General features: G+C 36.6%; 2 protein-coding genes across 3 annotated transcripts in view; one reads left to right on the top strand and one right to left on the bottom strand.

Moving 5' to 3' along the window:
• Positions 1-12,745, top strand: part of Otp (orthopedia homeobox) — a 30,125-nt gene extending 17,380 nt beyond the window's left edge. The window contains exons 5-7 of one of the 2 annotated variants that reach the window (XM_072006279.1): positions 5,086-5,266; positions 5,773-5,967; positions 9,459-12,745. In XM_072006279.1, coding sequence (XP_071862380.1) covers positions 5,086-5,266; positions 5,773-5,967; positions 9,459-9,787 — 705 coding nt within the window. In that variant the 3' untranslated portion in view covers positions 9,788-12,745. The remainder of the gene's footprint in view (positions 1-5,085; positions 5,267-5,772; positions 5,968-9,458) is intronic. The other variant, XM_072006280.1, reaches the window with a different exon arrangement.
• A 19-nt stretch (positions 12,746-12,764) lies between these two features.
• LOC139988629 (peptidyl-alpha-hydroxyglycine alpha-amidating lyase 1) lies at positions 12,765-18,070 on the bottom strand. Its single transcript, XM_072006276.1, has 6 exons — positions 17,776-18,070; positions 17,320-17,494; positions 16,668-17,243; positions 16,178-16,591; positions 15,903-16,088; positions 12,765-14,650 (listed from the first exon to the last, which is right to left on the bottom strand). Exons 1-6 carry the CDS (start codon positions 17,851-17,853, stop codon positions 14,445-14,447), a joined length of 1,635 nt encoding a protein of 544 aa, XP_071862377.1. The 5' UTR covers positions 17,854-18,070; the 3' UTR covers positions 12,765-14,444.
• Positions 18,071-19,496: the final 1,426 nt, after the last annotated feature.

Here is a 19,496-nt window from a genome sequence, read left to right as displayed (position 1 = left end):
GCGACAGAGCCCGAAATTTCACGATATTCGTCTTATTACGATCGAGTGGAAAAGATTCATCGTCGAGGGACTAGAGAATGGCGGGTGATAAATTAAGTTTTCATCGCAGAAACGCTTCAGCCCTCGCAGGATCCGGAAAAGTCTCGTAAGAGAAACGTTATCTCGGTTTTGCGGCGATTCCAGCCATTTTTCCGCGAAGCGACTCGAACTATTCTTCAATGGCGTGCTGAAAGCTACTTCTATATATCTTAGGGTCTTGGGCAGATCCCGCCGCTTGCCTTGATGGCAAGCTCAATTTATATCAGCGTCCGTTGAAACCCCCTTTACGAGGTCTCGCTGCCTCTTCCACCTCCTAAACCTCACCCTAACCTCAAGCCACCCCTGAACTCGCCAAACCTTGCTTCTTGCCACCTTACCATAGAACCCCCTGAGAGCTCGAAAACTCTTTCCTCGGGTTAAACTAAGCTATTCGCGATTGCGCCGGAGAAATCCACGCGTTGAAATAGAAAATTCTGCTCCAATATATACACCGACTACTTATATAGCGCCTGTACACAATATACTAAATAATCATCTTTATCGGTTGACAACTCGATATTGGTATTATTAAAGACTAAATTTACGAGAGTCGATTTTTCTTTCAACTTATCGCTTCATCCGCCAGTTCACGCGCATACGACGAATCCCAAACAGGGATAATCGTTTATGCAAATTCAGTGTCAACTGGGTAGGTGGCTGGATTGTCGGGTAAATTCAGCCGGCATCGATAGGGTGAAAGGCAAATGTCGTTTGATAAAACGCATAATTAACTACATATAGCAGTGTCCTAATGAATCTCCATATTTATGGAACATAATCTATCGTGTATCGAGGACTTTGAATTCCGAAACGATGGACAGCATAGGAATGAAAAATGAGAAAAATTTTCTTAGTGTCTGTGAAAACGTGATTGAGTTCTTAGTAAGCGTTTTCGAGTATGCATTTTACTTGAACGTCGGCTGGCAGTCATCGTTGCGACCGATGCTGATTATTCGAAAGCGTTTGTGTTCGTTTCCACCCTCGCCGTGATTCCAGGTGCTTCCTGGGAACAGCTGCCGCGGCGCACGCGCCTCAGCAACGGCGATGCGGTGATTGATCAATTTTTAAAAAGCAATGTTCCTAATTGACCCGCCGGCCCGTCTCGGGCTCAGGTATTATGGCCACGAAAGGCATCCGTCGAGCAACCTTAGTCATCGAAAGGTGTGTTCTATGATTCGATCAATCCAGTTGCCTTTCCGAGACCCTTTACCTATTCCGAGCACTTCTGACGGTGTTAACAGTCGGCCGCTTAAACTTCTTCGTTCAATGTCTTTTTATATGCTTTAATCTTCGTTAATATCCTTATATGTACACGAAGGAGAATAATATTTTGAGAATTTTTATAGAAGGGAAATAATTTTTAAGCTATCAAAGGTAAAGTCTTGCAGTTTGCGCGTCGAAAGAATTTCATCTAAGATTGAAAGATTGAAAGGCTGAGCTTAAGATCGATGCATAAAAAACTTCTCTGACGTTTCAGTCACGTCGAAGGAGAAGTAATTTGCTCAGATTTATAATAAAAGTATCAAATTCTCATACACTCTGGTCGCCATGCATATCCAGAATATTTATGTGATTTTCCTACATAAATTTAGATTTTCAGGAATACTTCCAGTTATCGGACAGTTGTGGCAAACAAAAATATAACATTTATGGGGGATTATATATATATATATCTCCTAAATTCCGTCTAGGCAATCTTTTAATGTATGAATTATTTCGAAGGAAACGGTAAATGAAAATTTGTAGTAATCTCATTCTAAAAATCGTTGAATCCGACAATTGTGAATTTTTCTAAATTTGGAATAATACAACCATTTAGTTCTTAGAACGGTATAGCGGACCAAACAGAAGTAATTTCTTTGGTTAAATACATGATGATGTTTAGAAGAAACTGCGAGCGATTGAAATAACATTTCATATGCGACAATCTAATATTTCTTTTTACCGACATTCCAAGTTTATGGCCCGAGATTTCCAGGTAGTCGAGCAACAACCATTCCGTGATTATATTATGGATTGTGTAGTACATTGAGTAGAACTATAATATCATCTGTTTGACGTCGTTTAATGGCGATAGTGCACGATTTTTAAGATACACGAATTTAATGATCGCTGATCTATCATACTAGGTATGCAATTAGTGCGGGAACATTCTCGCTAACCACCTTTGTCCGCGTGTCATCATAGAGAACGATAGTTTCATTCCTGTCATAGTGCGGCCAGTATCGTGATATATGTGTAATTAACACAATTTCATAGATATTCGTGATCATCGAAATGGGTATGCTTTACATAAACGTAGAACGATTCGACGATGACGATTATTAACAATGGTACGATAGTGTTTTATCATGATTGAATAAAACTGAAATAAAAGCTAACATTTACTCTATATTCCAAAGTTAATTAAATGGAAGATATATTATAGAACGAAGTATTATAACTACGACATCCCAATATAAATCCGAAGAGGAAACTAAACCGTTTCTAGCCATTTTCATGCAAAAGGATTACGTTTATTATTTGTAACTAAGCTGCGAATGTTTATGCATTTATACGAAATTCAGATGTACAGAAACATATAGAGTACACGTGATATTCAAAAATATACAAAGTGTCGGATGTGAAATACTCGCTAAATGTCTTGAGAGTGAAGCAAATTTTTATTTACGTTTCATTTCTTTAATTTCATACGTAAAACGTGAATTTGCATAAATGTCTATGTCTATTCGTGACACTTTAAAAGAAAATTATTGAACAAAATGTTGCAATTCTGACGACAGAGAACAACAAAAGAGTTGAATCGATTTAGGTGACACAAACAACTAGTTTGGTGATTGTCCGGCGCTCAGCATCCAATATCGTCGACGAAAGCTCTCGTTTTGTGTGCAGTTATTTCGTAACAGGAGTCATTAGCATTCACCTGCGTTAATTAACGGAAGTTCTGGCGCACGTATATGCAGGATGCATCAGCCATGCGTAAGGGGCGGCAAAGAGGGGGTGGGAGGCGCGGGGGGAGGGGGCGTGATAATGCGGCATATATACATCGACAGTCCCTTGTGCTTTTTCCCTCTTTTAGTTTGTATCGTCAATGCTCACGTGCCGTGTAACAGGAAATTATCCACGGGCTTTTAGCCGTAGTTCTAGCGTAGTTGTACCGTGAAATCGGCGTAACCACACCCACGAATGCCGCAAGAAATACCGACAAGACGAAAGAGACCGAACAAAGGGGGAAACAGATTTTGCATAATTTTCGCGATGATTCCTTCGGTCAAGAGGGGAGCGAAACGAAGTCTTCCCAACTCGAAACAAGGATCGGTAGGATTTTACCGACGATCGTCATGTGTGAGATCTCGATGGATAGTATTATCGTGAAACGCTGCGCCAATGGTCTATAGACACCGATTCGATCCCAATGCACTTAACACCCATCCGGCTCTAATGCTATTCTCTCGTCACGAGCATTCATCCTTGAGTTGCAACAGACGTGCCAGATGTTCCTAAGCTCCGCCAAATGAAGCAAGATATCCCGACATAATAATCCCAAACATCGAAAAGTACCGTATCCCAAGAAAACATAAAACAAATCATGCTCTATTAAAAATGTTGCCAAATCTAAAATCTACGATCATCGAGTGTCATCTCGAATCTTTTAGATAATTCAAACTTTTAACATCGTAATCCTACTTACTTCGCGCTATGAATAAGTGTACATCTTACTGTTCTAGCGTCTTCCGAGTAAGATCAACGTGACACAAAATTCGTGCACAAATTTAGCATAGTAGTAACGCGATACGATAGCGGTTTTCATTCTATCGTGAAACTTAGCGGCTCGTAATAAACCGTCTTCGTTGGAGAAATCCGGCGATCGCTTTCTGGCAATACCTGGAGTACACTGGAGCGTGTAAATCCCATATATCCAATTAGATTCGTATAATCCCTACATGTTAGCAGAGGGTGTCTCCACCCCTCGGACTGGCTGGCTGTTTCGTTCTCTGTTGCCCCCGGAAGCAGCCACGGTTGCTCCCACAGGTAACGCGTTGCTACGTGTGCGTCGGAGGCGCAAGCGCGCATCGTACTCTAATGCTAAAGTACTAATTTATGGGCACATATGAGATGGCTATAGCGCGCTTTACCGTGCCAGGAAAGGGACTGTAGTCCGTGGAACAGGGCAATGGGTGGGGATGTAGGACGAGGGTATATCGGAGAGCACAGGGGTGGGCTTTGCATGCGATATCAATAAATCAAGTCCCCGGGACCCTGGCAGCTTAGGGGGCCACTACGTGGCCAGAATCAACAGCTCATAACGTCGGCTAATAGCTACTCGCCGTGGGGTCGAAGATATTGTCGTAACGCCCAGGGACATCTTAACGTCTTGCCTCGAATTTGCTTTCGCGCGATCGTGAAAGAATGGCCCACCAAAAGAACATACTATTCCCAACACCAATTTAATTGTATCACGAGAGGCAAATTTATACGTATAAATTTATATGTAGAATTATGAATTTATATCGATGGACGACGAAAAACAAGTAACTATAAATAGTTCCTAATTTCTAGTTCTAGTTTTGGATTGATTTTAATTATACGATAAGATCAATGTTACGGGTGTTAAAAAATTTCACGTTTCTTGTTACGATTATCAAGGCTTGCGACTGTGAGGCTTGCCTTCACGTGGCCGTGAAAGAATCGTCCACCAAGAGAATATACACAATACTAAGACCACTATCAGTTTAATTGTATCGCGCATTGTAGGTAGCATAGTAGAATGCTAAGTAAGTGAATTTATAATTATAGACGGGATATAGAAACTATCGTAGGTTTTGATTTCTAATTTTGGTTTCAGATTCACTATAATGTTATATCCATAGTAAGATTAATGTTACGGGTATTAGAAGATTTTTCACTTACCTGTTACGACTGTCGGGATCAATGTCCTATGGGACAGAACAATTCGAATCTTCATCCATGATAGGATAAAGTTTGATGGCGTTTGTGCGTTTCCAGGTGTGGTTTCAAAATCGTCGAGCAAAGTGGAAAAAACGGAAGAAGTGCGGCCCAGTTTTTCGTTCCCCGCCAGGTCCGTTGCTGCCATCGCACGGCTTGCCTCCTTTTGGACCGATGAGTTCCGACCTTTGCGGTGCTGGAATGTTCAGTGGACCTCCTGAAAGATGGACAATGGGAACAGGTTAGTTGAGTGATGGTTATTTCAGTGAATTAAGTTTCCCATAGAAGAATATGTCGATACGACACGTCTGTTTTTAAAATTAAGATCGATCAAGGTTTAGAGTATCCTATTAAATTCGTATCCCTGTTAGAATCGTCGGAAACGAAAGATGGAAAAGCGATGGCAAGTAGATTATTAAATCTACTGGCAACAAATTGCCCGGTTTTACATTAATTATATTCAATTCGTCGTGTCATCTCATTATCAAGCGTTTCGCACGCGGTTACGAGGGAGACACGTTGTCTTAAAAATTGGCGACAGTAGGCGAAGTCTCGACAGTATTCCGCTTCTAATTTAATTCCGTGTGTCCATCGTGCTGGACGGGTTAAATTATCCGTACGTACCGTTGGTTTTACGGCTGTCCGACGATTCGTATGTGCCGTTTCTCGTTCATTTCCTTGATCGACAAATCCCCACCCCTCGTTGTTGCCCATTTTGAAACGAGTCATGCGGCTGTTTGATTAAAGCCGCTTGTTTTACAGGTCTTGGACAATTGGGACAAGGAGGCATGGGAATGGGTGGTTTCGGCCAAAGTTTAGGACAACTTGGTCAGCAAAGTACAGGGAGCCTCGGCTCGAGCTTAGGTCTTGGTAATTCCGGACTACCGATCAGCAGTCCGTCGCAGGCCGTCTATCAAGCCAGTTATGGTCTAAATTCCCTTGGTAAGTTAACCTTATACATAGATTATATTCACCTAACCTGCAACCCAAAGAGGATTCTTTAGATGTAATCAAGTTCGTTTATTATAAGTAAGTTTGTCGTATAATTTTCTCTTGTTTAGGAAACTAGGTAATTCATATTACCGGTGATAATGGCTTTAATAGAAATGGAAATTAATTGTCGAGTAAAAGCGAATACTCTTTGTACAATGTTAAACCGCGAGTCGGAATGAATAGAAGGCCGATCATATTTATGCAATTTTAAATGACAACTCAACGTTTTACAACGCGTGATTCTATGAGGTCGTTGGAAACTGTATTCCAGGGATAATAAAGTTTTATGTGTTAGTCTTTAAAACGGTGATTTAGACTTGGCTCGATCACAAACGGATCTTTTAAGAGAGGAATATTTTGTCTATCTCGAAAAAAGACGAATATTAACGTGCCGGACAAACGCAAACGCAAACGCAAACGCTTATAGGCGGTTCGATAATCGTCTTGCCAAACTTTTGGACCGTGGCCCTCTAAAAAAGACGATGTGCAAACAGTATCGAGGAACCCGGTACCTCTTTGACGAAGTCGTTAAACGTTACGGTGCATTATCGCTCGAAGGGGTTATGCGCCTGCATGTAAGGAATTTGAGACAGAAACATAAACTCCGTCCTCTCGTCTGTTTACGCAGGCAAACTTCGAGCCTGGTCTCGCACCTAGGTGCGAGATCTTTCGCTGTATGTTTACCATAACATCCCGATGCAACCTGTCTTGGAGTTACGCTTCGGCTTATCCAGGGACCTTGTACCTTCGAAGTTGCTTCGGAAGACGAGACGTGTGTGAAATTCTTTGTCTCACAAAATTCTACCCATCGTACGAGTTCGGTCTCTCTTTCTCTTTCTCTTTCTCTTTCATCTTTCTCTTTCTCTTAAATACACCGGTGATACGGCCGGAACGTTTTAAGAGAACATAGGCGCGAAGAAACTGAAGAAATGGGAAGACAAGTTCAACTATCGACCAGTTTTCTGTTTGTTTCGTAGTTACTTTGACATGTGATCATTAAAAAGGAAAAAGGAAGATTTTAGAAAATGTACATAACGAAATAAGGGTTACTTTTTTTCTGACTAGATCTTATTAAAGGGTTGTCCTAAAAATTCCAAAAATTGTCACAACGAAATGTGGAAGACGATCACTATTCGTTACAAAAATTCCACCCTCTAGTATCTTTTTCGATTATCCACTTTTATAGTTTGTTTAATAATTTATGATGTTATATCAAATCTAGAAACCACTAAATGCATATTGACACGTATAAATGGATTAATCCCGACAGATATACCTACACCGTCCTCTGCCGAGGTCAACAACACTTGAGATCACTTTCTGCAATATACATACATTTTTTTTTTTTTAGAAAATCCTGCTATTCGTCGGATATCAGTTCTGGTTTCGGAGAGCTCGTTCATACATAATTACTTCTTCAGCGACCAAACGATAATTGAAAAGGAATATTTGTAATTTGTAATAAGGGGAAGCAACGTTATAAATGCGTTGCAAAAAGTCATTAAAAGAAGATTCACAACCGGATACGACTTTATAAAGTTCTCAAACGAACTCCGTGTATCTCTTTTCGTATTATATTTGTATCATTCCCTGTCTAGTAATTAGGTTTACCGTGTATCTCCCGATATTGTAGTATCGAGGTAGCAATGAGGCAACATTTTATCGAATCGGCGAAATTCTACTAGAAAGGGTTAAACCGTGTAGTGAAACTGGCTTTGTGTGTAGCACAATTTCACAATGTACGCAACAATGTGAGCGTGTCTGAAACGCGAACACGTACCTGTGTACATACGTAACACGTACAAGGTGTCAATTATCACGTATTATCGCCGCGGGGCAGGTAGCGTCAACCAAAAGGAGAGAAAAAAATGCCGTTCCACAGACACGTAATTCACCGTCCGTGTGATTCGTGTGATCTCGGTTTAAGGTGGACGCCAATACTTGCGAGCATGAGCCTGACCGCAGTCAGTTATCCGCTTTTACTCGTTGGTAATGCCTAGGGCAAACACCTTTTAGTGAAACGTCTTATTTTTTCGGTTTTCGATGATGATTAGCATCGAACGGTAGCGTGGCCGAGGTTTGCCGGTTTTCAAGTCGATTACGAAGCTCTATTTTGTTTATTCTCGTCTAGCAGCAGTGGACGAGAGAACGTCTATAAGGTGTGAATTAACGTGGCCAAAAATGCCCGATTTTCGAGTTACGACCTCCTCGATTCTTTCCAAGTTCCTATAACAACGACCTATTTCCACGAATGGCATTTACTTATTAAATCGATCATTCTTTCATTCGAAACTACGAAGAATGGGATACTATTCTTAGCGATAAGAAGGATTCACGGAATAACTCGATACAGATCGAATAACTCGTCTCGGCGTTTCACGAAATTCTAAAAAACATATTTCACAAACTCGCTGGTTCCAATTGTCGCAGAAATGAACAAAGAAAGACTATATAATATCACGTGCGTCGATGCCATTAGCTATTCCATTCTTCATCGCTAAAAGGGGCGGGCACGAATAGTCCTCCGCAAACTTGTACTCACGCCGCAATACCGCCATAAAAAGATCCCTTTTCCCCGTTGTCTCTCGGCGAGCCCACCAACGTGGCGCAAGAAAAGGCGGAAACGACTTTACGACACCCGGTAGCATACCCCACGCACTTTGTAAGCCTACTGTATTAATATCTCCTGCGAAGAAAGGAAACGTTCTCTCGTGCACCTGTGGTATCGCACCTGTAAATTGCCATATCGCTACCTGGCCCGGCTAAGACATTCTAGACTGACTATTATAGACAAACGACCAGACAACCTTAAAACGAGGTTTATAAAGTGAAGCGCCGATGATATTTATTTTCTATTATAAGCCTAGGTCCGATAAGCCGCAGACAGGCGGCCTTTTTCTCGCGTGTTGTTGCAGCGCTATGTTATAGTTATACAGAGGATGCATTTTCCGAAGAATCAAATTTCTTATGACAGTAGCTACATCGTTCTCTAGATATTTCATTCGTCAGAAGGATAGTACATCAGAACACGCATTTATCGTAACCATAGATAGCTTTACGGAGCAATGAATAATGCACACGTAGCGACATAATAACGTTCACCGCCAGATATGTGACAATCGTGCAGGTACATATATACAATGTATCGTATGAAGAGGACTGCAGAGGAAGAACATGATTCACACCTAAGCCACATTTTTCTTTCCTCTTATACCGTAACAAATATAAAATAATAAAAGAATTTTATTTTAAATATGCAAATAAATATGTCTTTCCGTTATTCTTAAATTATTCTTATAAGAAAAAGATATGACTCGTGCATGTATCACGTTCTTACAGTCCTACAGTCCTACAGTCTGCGTCTGCATCGGGTCTTATTCGTAAATGAAAGAAACACAGATGAAAACAGACACTTGGAAATATGATATTGCAACTTTCAGGGGGTGTTCACGTGTCAGCGTCCCGGGGCTCGCCGCCTGGAGGATCCAGCGTGGGCGGTGGTCAGGGTGGCGGGTTGGGATCGGCCTTGAACTGCGGCCAGGGCTCGCCTGGAACAACTTCCGGCAGTGGAGGCGGTGGCGGTGGTGTTTCCTGCGTGGCCGCCGACGTGAACGCAACCGAGGCGTCGGATTGGAGAGGCGCCCACAGCATCGCAGCGCTTAGGCGTCGTGCCTCGGATGCGTCGCAGCAATACAGTCCACAGCCACCGCCACCACCCGCAGGACCTCCTCAATATGCCCAGGACATGGAGTACAATTCCGTTTACTGAGGCCCTGCCAGTTTCACCATTAACTCGACGATAAATCCTATCGGGGAAATGTTTCAAGGATTCCCTTCGTGGATGGTTCCGAACGGTCAACGTGCAGGGTAGAGGGTCGAAGTAACGCGTAGTAACAAGAGGGAAGGACACATTGTGCCAGGATGTTTCTCTCTGCTCCTCGTTATTGTCACTCGGAAAGCATGTATCTCTGTTCGCCACGACAGGTGTACGATTTCGATTATTAGCGATTTCAACGATGGACAACGTCGTAGCACCGGATTCTGTCCGTTGGGGGTGGTCCCGATGATGATAATAAGTATTCGTTGTTATGTTATTTTTATTCTCCAGTTATGTATGACTAAAGAAGAAGGGGAAGAAGACGTGAAAGAAAGAGGATGAGGAAAAGAAGAAGTTTGGTGAAGGATTTCGATGTTACGTTACTGGACTGACCGTGACAAAATGACAAATTCAAGTTACACAATGAACATGTATAGAAAGTTTGTCACTGTTAGAAACTAAGTCAGCAACAACGAATTTTAGTTGTCTCTATGATGGTTATAGAAGACACGTACTCTTAATATTTGTTTTATTCTTGCTTGGCTGGGTCAATTTGCAATCATGAATAGGATTCAAGCGATTGTAAAATTTCAGCGGTGATGCTGATGTCTGTTTCGTCTGACAACCATACGTGTGATCGTGATATTTGAGAAAAGTGAGTCGTTGGACTGAACAAGAATGAATAAATATTGCGAAGGTCCTCGAAAGATGAATGTCAAACGCATGAGTAACTAAGAGGAAAAGGCTTCGTTAATTAAAAATTTCTAACGTACTAGTGACTTCTTCGAGAGAATTCGTGTCATACCGAAGCTGTGCAACGCTGAGAAAATGCAGTGATCACTTCATATAGCATACATATATTAACTTTATCACGGATACTCATCGGACGGTTTGCTACGTTCCATGCATTTCTTACATGGCTAATTCCAAATTTAAAGTTTCTATACCAATAATTTCATCATTGTGTGTTATAGTTGAGACGGATATGTTTGATTTTATCAATATTTTACAACTGTATGTAACGTTTACTTCGTTTACTTCCTCACGAATTACTTATAGGTAAATCGATCGATTAATCTGATGGAAATTTAAATCAACTGTATGAACGAGAATTTATTTCAACATTACTAAATATCACCTTACATCCCATTTCGAAGAAATCTTGCGAATCATAAATAATAAATTCTCGCGCCGTGGCACGGTATAATGAAAAAGTATACGACAAGTTATTATAGTATTACGTATGGCATTGTAAATATAGTAAAAAGATTGACGTAACAACTATGATCGATTATAATTATTACTATTAAATTTAGTGATATCACTGGTAACTTTCTGGAGAAATCTAGTTCCGTTGGCTTACGGTTCCCTTTACAAACCTACTTTTAAAAACCAAAGCAACAGTACTTTCTTATAATTTTATGCAAACCCGCTTCACCCAAAACTTGATCTTATTTCTAGCGAAATAAAAAGGAAGGAGCCTGTGCAACGATCGCTTTAAACTTTAACAATTAAAACCAATAATTTGTATAAGTTGAATATGCAAAATGGCAAGAAGCTAACGTTTCTCTCTTCTCTTTTTATGCTTTGAACGCAAACAGGTTTCGTTCTTGAAGCACGTCGAAATGTAAGTAAATGGTGGAGAAAAGGCAACGTGTATTAAACAAGGAATTTCACTTGCTCCAAAAATACAGTGTGTGTGTGTGTGTGTGTGTGTGTGCGTGTGTGCGCGCGCGCGCGCGTGTGTATGTAACGTTGACTCTTGCACGAGAAGAACAATACAATTGAGTAAACTAAAATGCAAGTTAGCACTTCCGCGTATTGCATTTCCCGAATACTATCCTAGAACGCTGCAAGCTATAGATTGTTTCTGTTGTTGTACACCGGAACGTAAGTTTTGTAAATAGAGTATACGTCTAACGATTAATAATAATTGAATATTGTAAGCGAACACGACATCATATTTACGAACGAACGTACGCAAGTATACTTGGACATTGTGATATTTTAGGCTCGCTGTTGCATTTTTTCTTTCTTCTTTTTTTTTTTTTTTTTTTCGACAGCGACGAGCCGTGTACATGATATTGCAAGAAGAATAAGCGGTACCACATTAGTGATCGCGAGTGACGACGAACGTCGATTATTCTAGTTACGAATTTATGGTAGTCATAGGTAAAACTTAGTGATAAATATGAAATGAACGATATGCAGTTGTCAGTGTATTACTACGAAACGTATACGATTTTTAATGTACAAAAAAAAAAAAAAAAAAAAAAGGAAAAAAATAACGGTATAGCTGCGAGACGACGTCTTTTCGGAATTTCATCCTGCTGGTACGATTTGTGTTCGGGATGAGATAACCTATACCCGAACTGATCTTAGCGATTCTTTTGTTTCCTCTTCTCTTGTCGCTCGTTTGTTTTCCTCCTCGGAATATTTTCTACACACCTACCGACTTGGACGTTTTTATATATATATATTTAAATAAAATTAAACACTTGCGTATACAAGACATTTACAAAGTGTCTCGCGAAATTGCATTATGTCTCTCGTTGAATAGTACGAAAGATATAATATTTATTTATCGGCTGCGTGCGTGGATAAAGCGATTTTACGGAGATCGAGTCTGTCAAAGTATCGTGCTTGCTGGCAAATTGAATTAAATTGCATGAACATTTTACAACGATATGATTGGTTGCGTATTCCGCGTGAACGTTCTCCTTTTTTCTTAGCCCGTACAGTTTACAAGCAATGAAATATATTTGATAGAACGTGTCGCAAAAGAATGGACTGACTTTATGCATCTTTAACACAAATCATTATCGTCAATGACCTTAATTAGTGATAAATAGAAAAATTTTAATTTTTATCGTTGTATAGTTGTGTATAGAAGACAACTAAGTGTGTAAAATAAATCATTATCAAAAAATCAGATTTCTTATATATCATTAATAACTTCACTGATCGAACCCTAAACAATAATCTGACAAATGTTTACCAGAATACTTAACTTAATAGTACGAACACCGTTTTTATTTGAAAATATACATTTTCATATATTCATGGATACATACATTACGTTCGTTGCAATAGTACATAAAAATGTTCACAGGATATAAGAAAAATATAGAGATTAGAGAAAGTAGAAAAGAAGAAATATAAAGTAAGTTATATATAAACATTGTAAGTATTAGTACATTTAAAAGTACTAGAATACACAGTCTCAGGTACTAGAATAATACTGTCTTTGTCGAACACATTTGAATAAGTGATAATTTGTTGATATTGATTAAATAGAAAATTTTCCAACATAAATATAATAGTAATTATAAATTAAAATAATTATATATGTATACCGTTTTTCGTACTTTTAAAGGGATATGTCAATAATTTGTAATATGTATAATTACATAATAATAATATAATTTGTAAATATATATAGATATTGACATTTAATACATACAACTTAAGTTTGGTCAGTTTTTAAGTGTTATTTGCAAGGCCATTATTATCAGGTATGGTATAATGTTGCGATAAATAGTTTTTAAGTTAATTATTTCTATAAATTTTGAACATACGTTATATGTATGTATATATATATATATATATATATCTTTTAGATATAGATCTTTTTAACCTATTTTGCATAAACAGGATATTTTGCATTTTTTATGTATTGGCTGTTAATTCTAACATTATAAAAAATAGTTTGACATAATATCAAATGTGTTCAAATTAATAGGAAAATCTTTAATCTTTAAAACTTCAAATGGCACCTCATCTCTTACATATCCTTATAGGAAAATTTGAACTCTTATGTTTACCATTTACAAAATTTGCTATTATAAATTAATGTAAAAGCTAGTGTAAATATTAAACTAAATCGAACAAATCTCTTTAAAAAAAGTACAAAATCTAAAATATCGGCAGTTCTTTGGAAACACAAATTGCACAGTAGTGAAAGACAATATAAATATCTATGAAATTTAATATTCGATAAAGTATAAGCGCGGTTCGGTTCAAATATTGATAACGCACACACACGCGTGCGCACGCACATCATATTTCAATATATCTCGCTTCTCAAATATGAGAGAAACATTTTAATAATTCTTCAAGTGTAATTATTATCTAAAACACGCAGGAACAATAAAATCTCTATAACATTGAATCGAGTAGACTGTAATACACGATTATCCCTATGCTAGGGATATAGCAGATTCAAATAATCGCGCGGTTGTCTACTTTGGACTGTCATAATTTCAGTTGAATTTAGTTAGCGCGTAGCGGCGGGAGACGGTACCGGTCAACGACAAAGTCCTAAGTAACGAATTCGATACTTTCTTAAACGATATAATAAAACAATTACGTATACTTAACTCCGTGAGTGATAATAAGTGACCTTATGTGAAAAGGCAACAATCGTGAGGCATTAATTGGAACATCTCGCAACTTGAACATCATAGTTCGTAAAATTAGCATCATGGAGATCCAGATTCAAATCTACATGTAAAAAGCTTGAATTGGAAGGTAAGACAGCACGTTTTTTTTTAAATAGAGGTACGTCGTTAAAATCATATGCTTGATACGTTAAAAATTTTAAACGCTATTAATTGATTTTCGTAAAACTATTATCCGGATGTTCATCCTCCGAGGTTTCTGGTTCCGTGTTCAATTTATTAAAATCTCGCGGATTTGGTCGTTTATCCGTTGTCTTGAAACTCTTGCCTCTTCTGATTTCCAAGAGATTTGGAAGTTTATAGTTTTCACGTCTCTCGGCCTCGCAGCGCATTCGGTTGCGCATTAACAGATGTCCTGTTTATAAAAATAAACGGCAATTAGAACATTTCTGGAAAATAATCGATTATTTCGTTTTACTCGTACTTGATAGTAACGGCGTCACAATCGTTTACCGTTATTTCCGAGTCTGACTTGATTTATAATTTCAACCAGAAATGCATTATATAAATGGAGCGAAATAACGTCGAAATCTAACCACTTTATATTTTTAAGCATCGTGCACTATATACTGTTCAATACTTACACAATCTGTTGAAAGTTATTCAAATTAAGTAGGATAATGCGTAGGAGAATAACGGAAAACATTGTTGAAATGAAAACATATATATTTTCTCTTACAAAATAAGGATACTTAAAATAAAGAAACTATCACATACAAGAGGTAGAACAGAAAAAATGCAGTTTTTCAAAATCGAATACGCGTATAAAAGACATAAAAAAAAAGCTCAGAACCAATTTGATACGTAAATTCATTACACTTTCAATATAATACTAGATTCAATAAGATTATAAATAAAAAATATTTGTACATTTGTGCGATCATAGAAAATGTTAATCAATATTATACACGTTAGTTTACTAAATATTCTATAGTGTAAATGGAAGTCAAACGAAGTGGGATGCTAAGTAAATGAACTTTAAGTAATTAATTATAATTTATGACAGATGTTAATCATTTCTTATAGAAAAATATGAAAAATGGAACTGCTCCTTTGCAGAATAGATGGGACAAATATTAATATTGCAACATGATAATACATTTGTAAAAATCGAATGTTATTAGGGTAAAAACAAGAATTAAAATAGTGTTTGTTTACCTAACCACTAAATTATGCATTTATATACAGCCTTCTTGTACTGGCATAGTTTCCAAAGCACAATATAATGTATTAATATCTCTATAGTGCATACATCTGACACGTAGTAACTTCGTTTTCCATAAATATGCTATTTTAAATGAAATAATAAAATGTATGCACAGCCAATACAAAAGCTTGTTAAAACTTACTGCAGCGAAAATGTTAAAGTTTAAATGTTGCAATTGTTTGTAGATATTAACCTTCAAAATTCCTGATTTCTTTTAATACCGTAGCGAAGTTAACTACTTTCGATAGAACCACTACAAAACGCTTGATTTCTGCAAACTAATTAAAATGCGTGCACAGAAATTATTTAATAACCCAAAATTAGTCAAATCATTATTCTTAGTCGAATAGTTTTGAGTATTCAGCATCAGTTAGTTTATATGGTGAACCAAACGATGTACCTGGTTGTACAAATTCTGGTGGATGGGGTTTTGTTATCATTCTATGAATAATAAAAGCCAAGACTGAAAAAAGGGTTAGTACTGAAAAAAGGGTTATGAATACTATTGATTTATCATATTTAACTAAATTAGCGTCCGTTAAAGGTTCTAGTTCATGGTCAGCATCTGCGTGTGCCATATCTAGCTCTGCAAAAAAAAAAAGTTATACATGTTTTGTTGAAGAAATACGAAGCAAATAGGTTTTATTCTTATACTTCAATGATTTAAAATCTTACTCTGTGAAAATTTATAAGTAATATTTTTATTTAATTCCACAACATATATTTCTGAACCACACGGAGATACAGCTATATCATGTGGACTATCCATATCTTGTCCTGGACCAAATTGAGATAATATATGTCCTGAATTTACATCCAGGACAAATCCTCGAACATGTATATTGTAACGTGAATCAGGACCATTAATGAAATAAAGTTTTCCTTCGGCATATGCTACGCTATATATTAATGGACCAATTATGTTAAGATTCTTGTACTCTTTGTGGAAAGTTCCATTAGTTGCATAGAAAGATACAATTCTACCATTTTCTCTATCAGCAACAAAAAGTAAGTCTAGTTTACTGGCAAGTGCTAAAGCATGAGGTACGTTAAATGTATTTCGTAGAGGAGTATATCCATATATGCTTCCTATAAAGTAAAGTATGTTGATTATATTATAACTTAATCTAAATAGTTAATTTTCATATAAAATGCATATACCTACCGCGGCCCCAATGTAGAATTCTTTCTCCCTTATAATTGAATTTCACTATTCTAGAATTACAGTAACCATCGCTAACAAAAAAGTCACCATTATTATCTACAGCAACTGCTGTTGGTTTGCAAAACCGTTTGTCATCATTACCAGGCACAAAAGCTTCTCCAAGAATCAACGAAGGTCTTAACTCCCTTTCGTACATGTTCATGTAATGCTCTTTTAAAGCCTTTGTTAAACCTTTCATCATTCTTACATCTCTGGCATTAAATTTAAATACCTGATGTAGAGCTACATCAGTAATCCAATAATTTCCATACGCGTCTATTGTCAAACCATGTGGTAAATAAAATTTGCCTGTACCCCATTCTGCTAACTTTTTCCCATTTCTATCTAACAAAATTATCGTGTCTTCCAGAATCGGGCCTTCTTCTTTATTAAATACATTGCGAATATTAAATGTAGACAAGCCCCATACTCTGGGGCCTCTATGAAGTATCCCAATGTTTCCTCTTGGATCTATAGAGACTGCTGATACCTGGCCAAATTTGATATTCTTGGCCCATTGAGAATCCCATTCAATATCTGAATATATAAAGAAATTTAATACATATAATATATATGATATTTTAAATCTTACTTTGATAAATATTTTATTAACCTTTAGCAAGAGTATGCGAAACTTGTTGTTCAGTATCTATATTTATCGAAGGTTTTAGTACATTTTGGTACATCTGATTTCCTTGTGACGATCCTTTATCCCTTTTGTCATTATCGGAGAACTCTAAATACTCATTGAGACCAAATTTGTTGTCAGGCAAATGATTTGTTCTACGCTGTAACATTGAATTAATGAAATTAATTATAGAACATAAAAGTATATATCCGTTTATTAAACGGAATAGGATGTACTGTGTCTTTGTTTCAAAAGCGCTGAACTTCTTTAAAGTATCAATACAATTATAAAGTAATGAATTTTATTAGAATTTAAATTGCTACATATATAATTCTATATTAATGCAATAAATAATTTTGAACTTTGTTACTCCATAGCACTGCACTTTTTAAACCTCATATCAATCAAATCTTTAATTTCACTTTCATCTGTTTTATTTACCTGAGGGATCGCTTTGGCAAGACTTAAAATAAATAAAACTGAAATGCAACAGGCAATATCATATTGTAAATGCACCATTTTTGAACGACGCGATCATTAGATTCCCGTATTTTAAATATATTTCATAAAAATTGCTATGTATTATACGTCTAAATGTTGATCACGTTACACAATACAATCATAAGAAATTGATAATTAAGCAGAGATACGAATTGTGTGAAATTCATAAAACTTTTTCAGACCACGCCACGCGTACGGTTACTCACGTATGCAACAGGGAACACAAATAGCCATCTGGTGGCAACTCGTCGGGATACATGTAATAAACGGTTACACACCTATAAGGGAGATTTGTTAATTTATACGATATTTTTATATTATTTCCATTAGAAATATATACGAACATACTTTTTTTAGTCATAACAGCATACTAACATGCATATAAAATACACTTGAAAAACTAGGACAACTCATGTTCTTGAAATATATTTTTTGAAACTTTACTTCCGTTTCAGTGTATTGATTATTTCCTGCGAAAATTGACGGTACTTATTAACGTATCTGTTATTTTCAATGCGTAAACAATAATTAAATAATTGATAAATGATTGAAAAAAGACTCGATATTATAATTTTTATTTTTACATTTGAAATTATAGACACATATAACGAATATCGATAAGAAAAGCAAGAAATAATATAGATGAAGAATTGAAACTAATTTAAATATTTTTATATTACGCCAGTCATTAATTAAAGCATTGATAATTTATATATATATATAACAATATGAATAGCAAAATATAAATAAATTGCTAATTATTTTTACACTTTAACTATCAATAAACTTTTTACCAAAGCAACCGATAAAATTGAATTGAAACAGAATTACGAATCTTTTGAAACACGTGATTGTTCATAAATTGGAAATTTTTGAAAGTGTTATAAGAATAAAATTGAATTGAATCGTCGGTTGTGGCATACATTTTAATTTTATATAATTAAATGGAAATTAACCTGAATGTATGGCCCACGTGTATACAATCTGCTTTAGATTAAAAAAAAAAATTTTTCTCCGAATTAATACAAGTTTTCGGATACATACAGTTCAATTTAGTACAAGCATAAGTTTGTTAATTATAAATAAAACTGAAAAAATATATTATTATGAAATATGCTAACGTATTTTCTTTAAAAGAATAAAATTTGAATAAAGGTATTAAATATCTCAATCTTTACTTTTTAATTATTTCTGTTAATATTCCGACCTCTTACAATTTACAGTCCTTTGAAAAATAATAAGAACACCTTTACAAAGCATCTATGGTGTTTTTCCCTGCATATACAAATACATATTGTTGAAAACATTCTCAAAACGATTTTCTTTAACTTAATTCATTGATCAACGACAGGACCTCACCTATTGCAGCTATGTCGGTAACGTTTCTCTTCAACTGTATCTACATTTTACTTCTTTGCTCTTTATTTTGGTTATCCTCCGCTGTAAGGCATTAGTTGTTCCATTGCCATGCTTGTCGGAACGTCGAATAAATTTAAATTCATATCTTTCATAAAAGGGATAAAAGGGAGGATAGGGAATAAAAAAGAAGGAGAAAGAAGAAAATATGGAAAGTCGAAAAGAAAAAAAGAGAAGCGAGAAAGTGAACGTAAGGCAAAGATAAAGCAGAAAATGGAAACGAAACCTGTAGAAATAGTTTTTAA

Source organism: Bombus fervidus, chromosome 6 (genome assembly GCF_041682495.2).
Source record: "Bombus fervidus isolate BK054 chromosome 6, iyBomFerv1, whole genome shotgun sequence".
NCBI classification, from domain to species: domain Eukaryota; kingdom Metazoa; phylum Arthropoda; class Insecta; order Hymenoptera; family Apidae; genus Bombus; species Bombus fervidus.
The sequence above is the reverse complement of the archived record's forward strand: the minus strand, read 5'-3'. Positions and strand labels throughout refer to the sequence as shown.

Bases quoted from the DNA above. Each gene is read 5' to 3' on its own strand.
- LOC139988629 (XM_072006276.1), bottom strand. From the start codon at position 17,853: ATGGTGCATTTACAATATGATATTGCCTGTTGCATTTCAGTTTTATTT. The intron at 17,244-17,319 runs GTTAATAAAATA...TTATATATTCAG, and splicing joins TTCGCATACTCTTGCTAAAG to ATATTGAATGGGATTCTCAA. The intron at 14,651-15,902 runs GTACATCGTTTG...TTTTATAAACAG, and splicing joins ACCAGAATTTGTACAACCAG to GACATCTGTTAATGCGCAAC.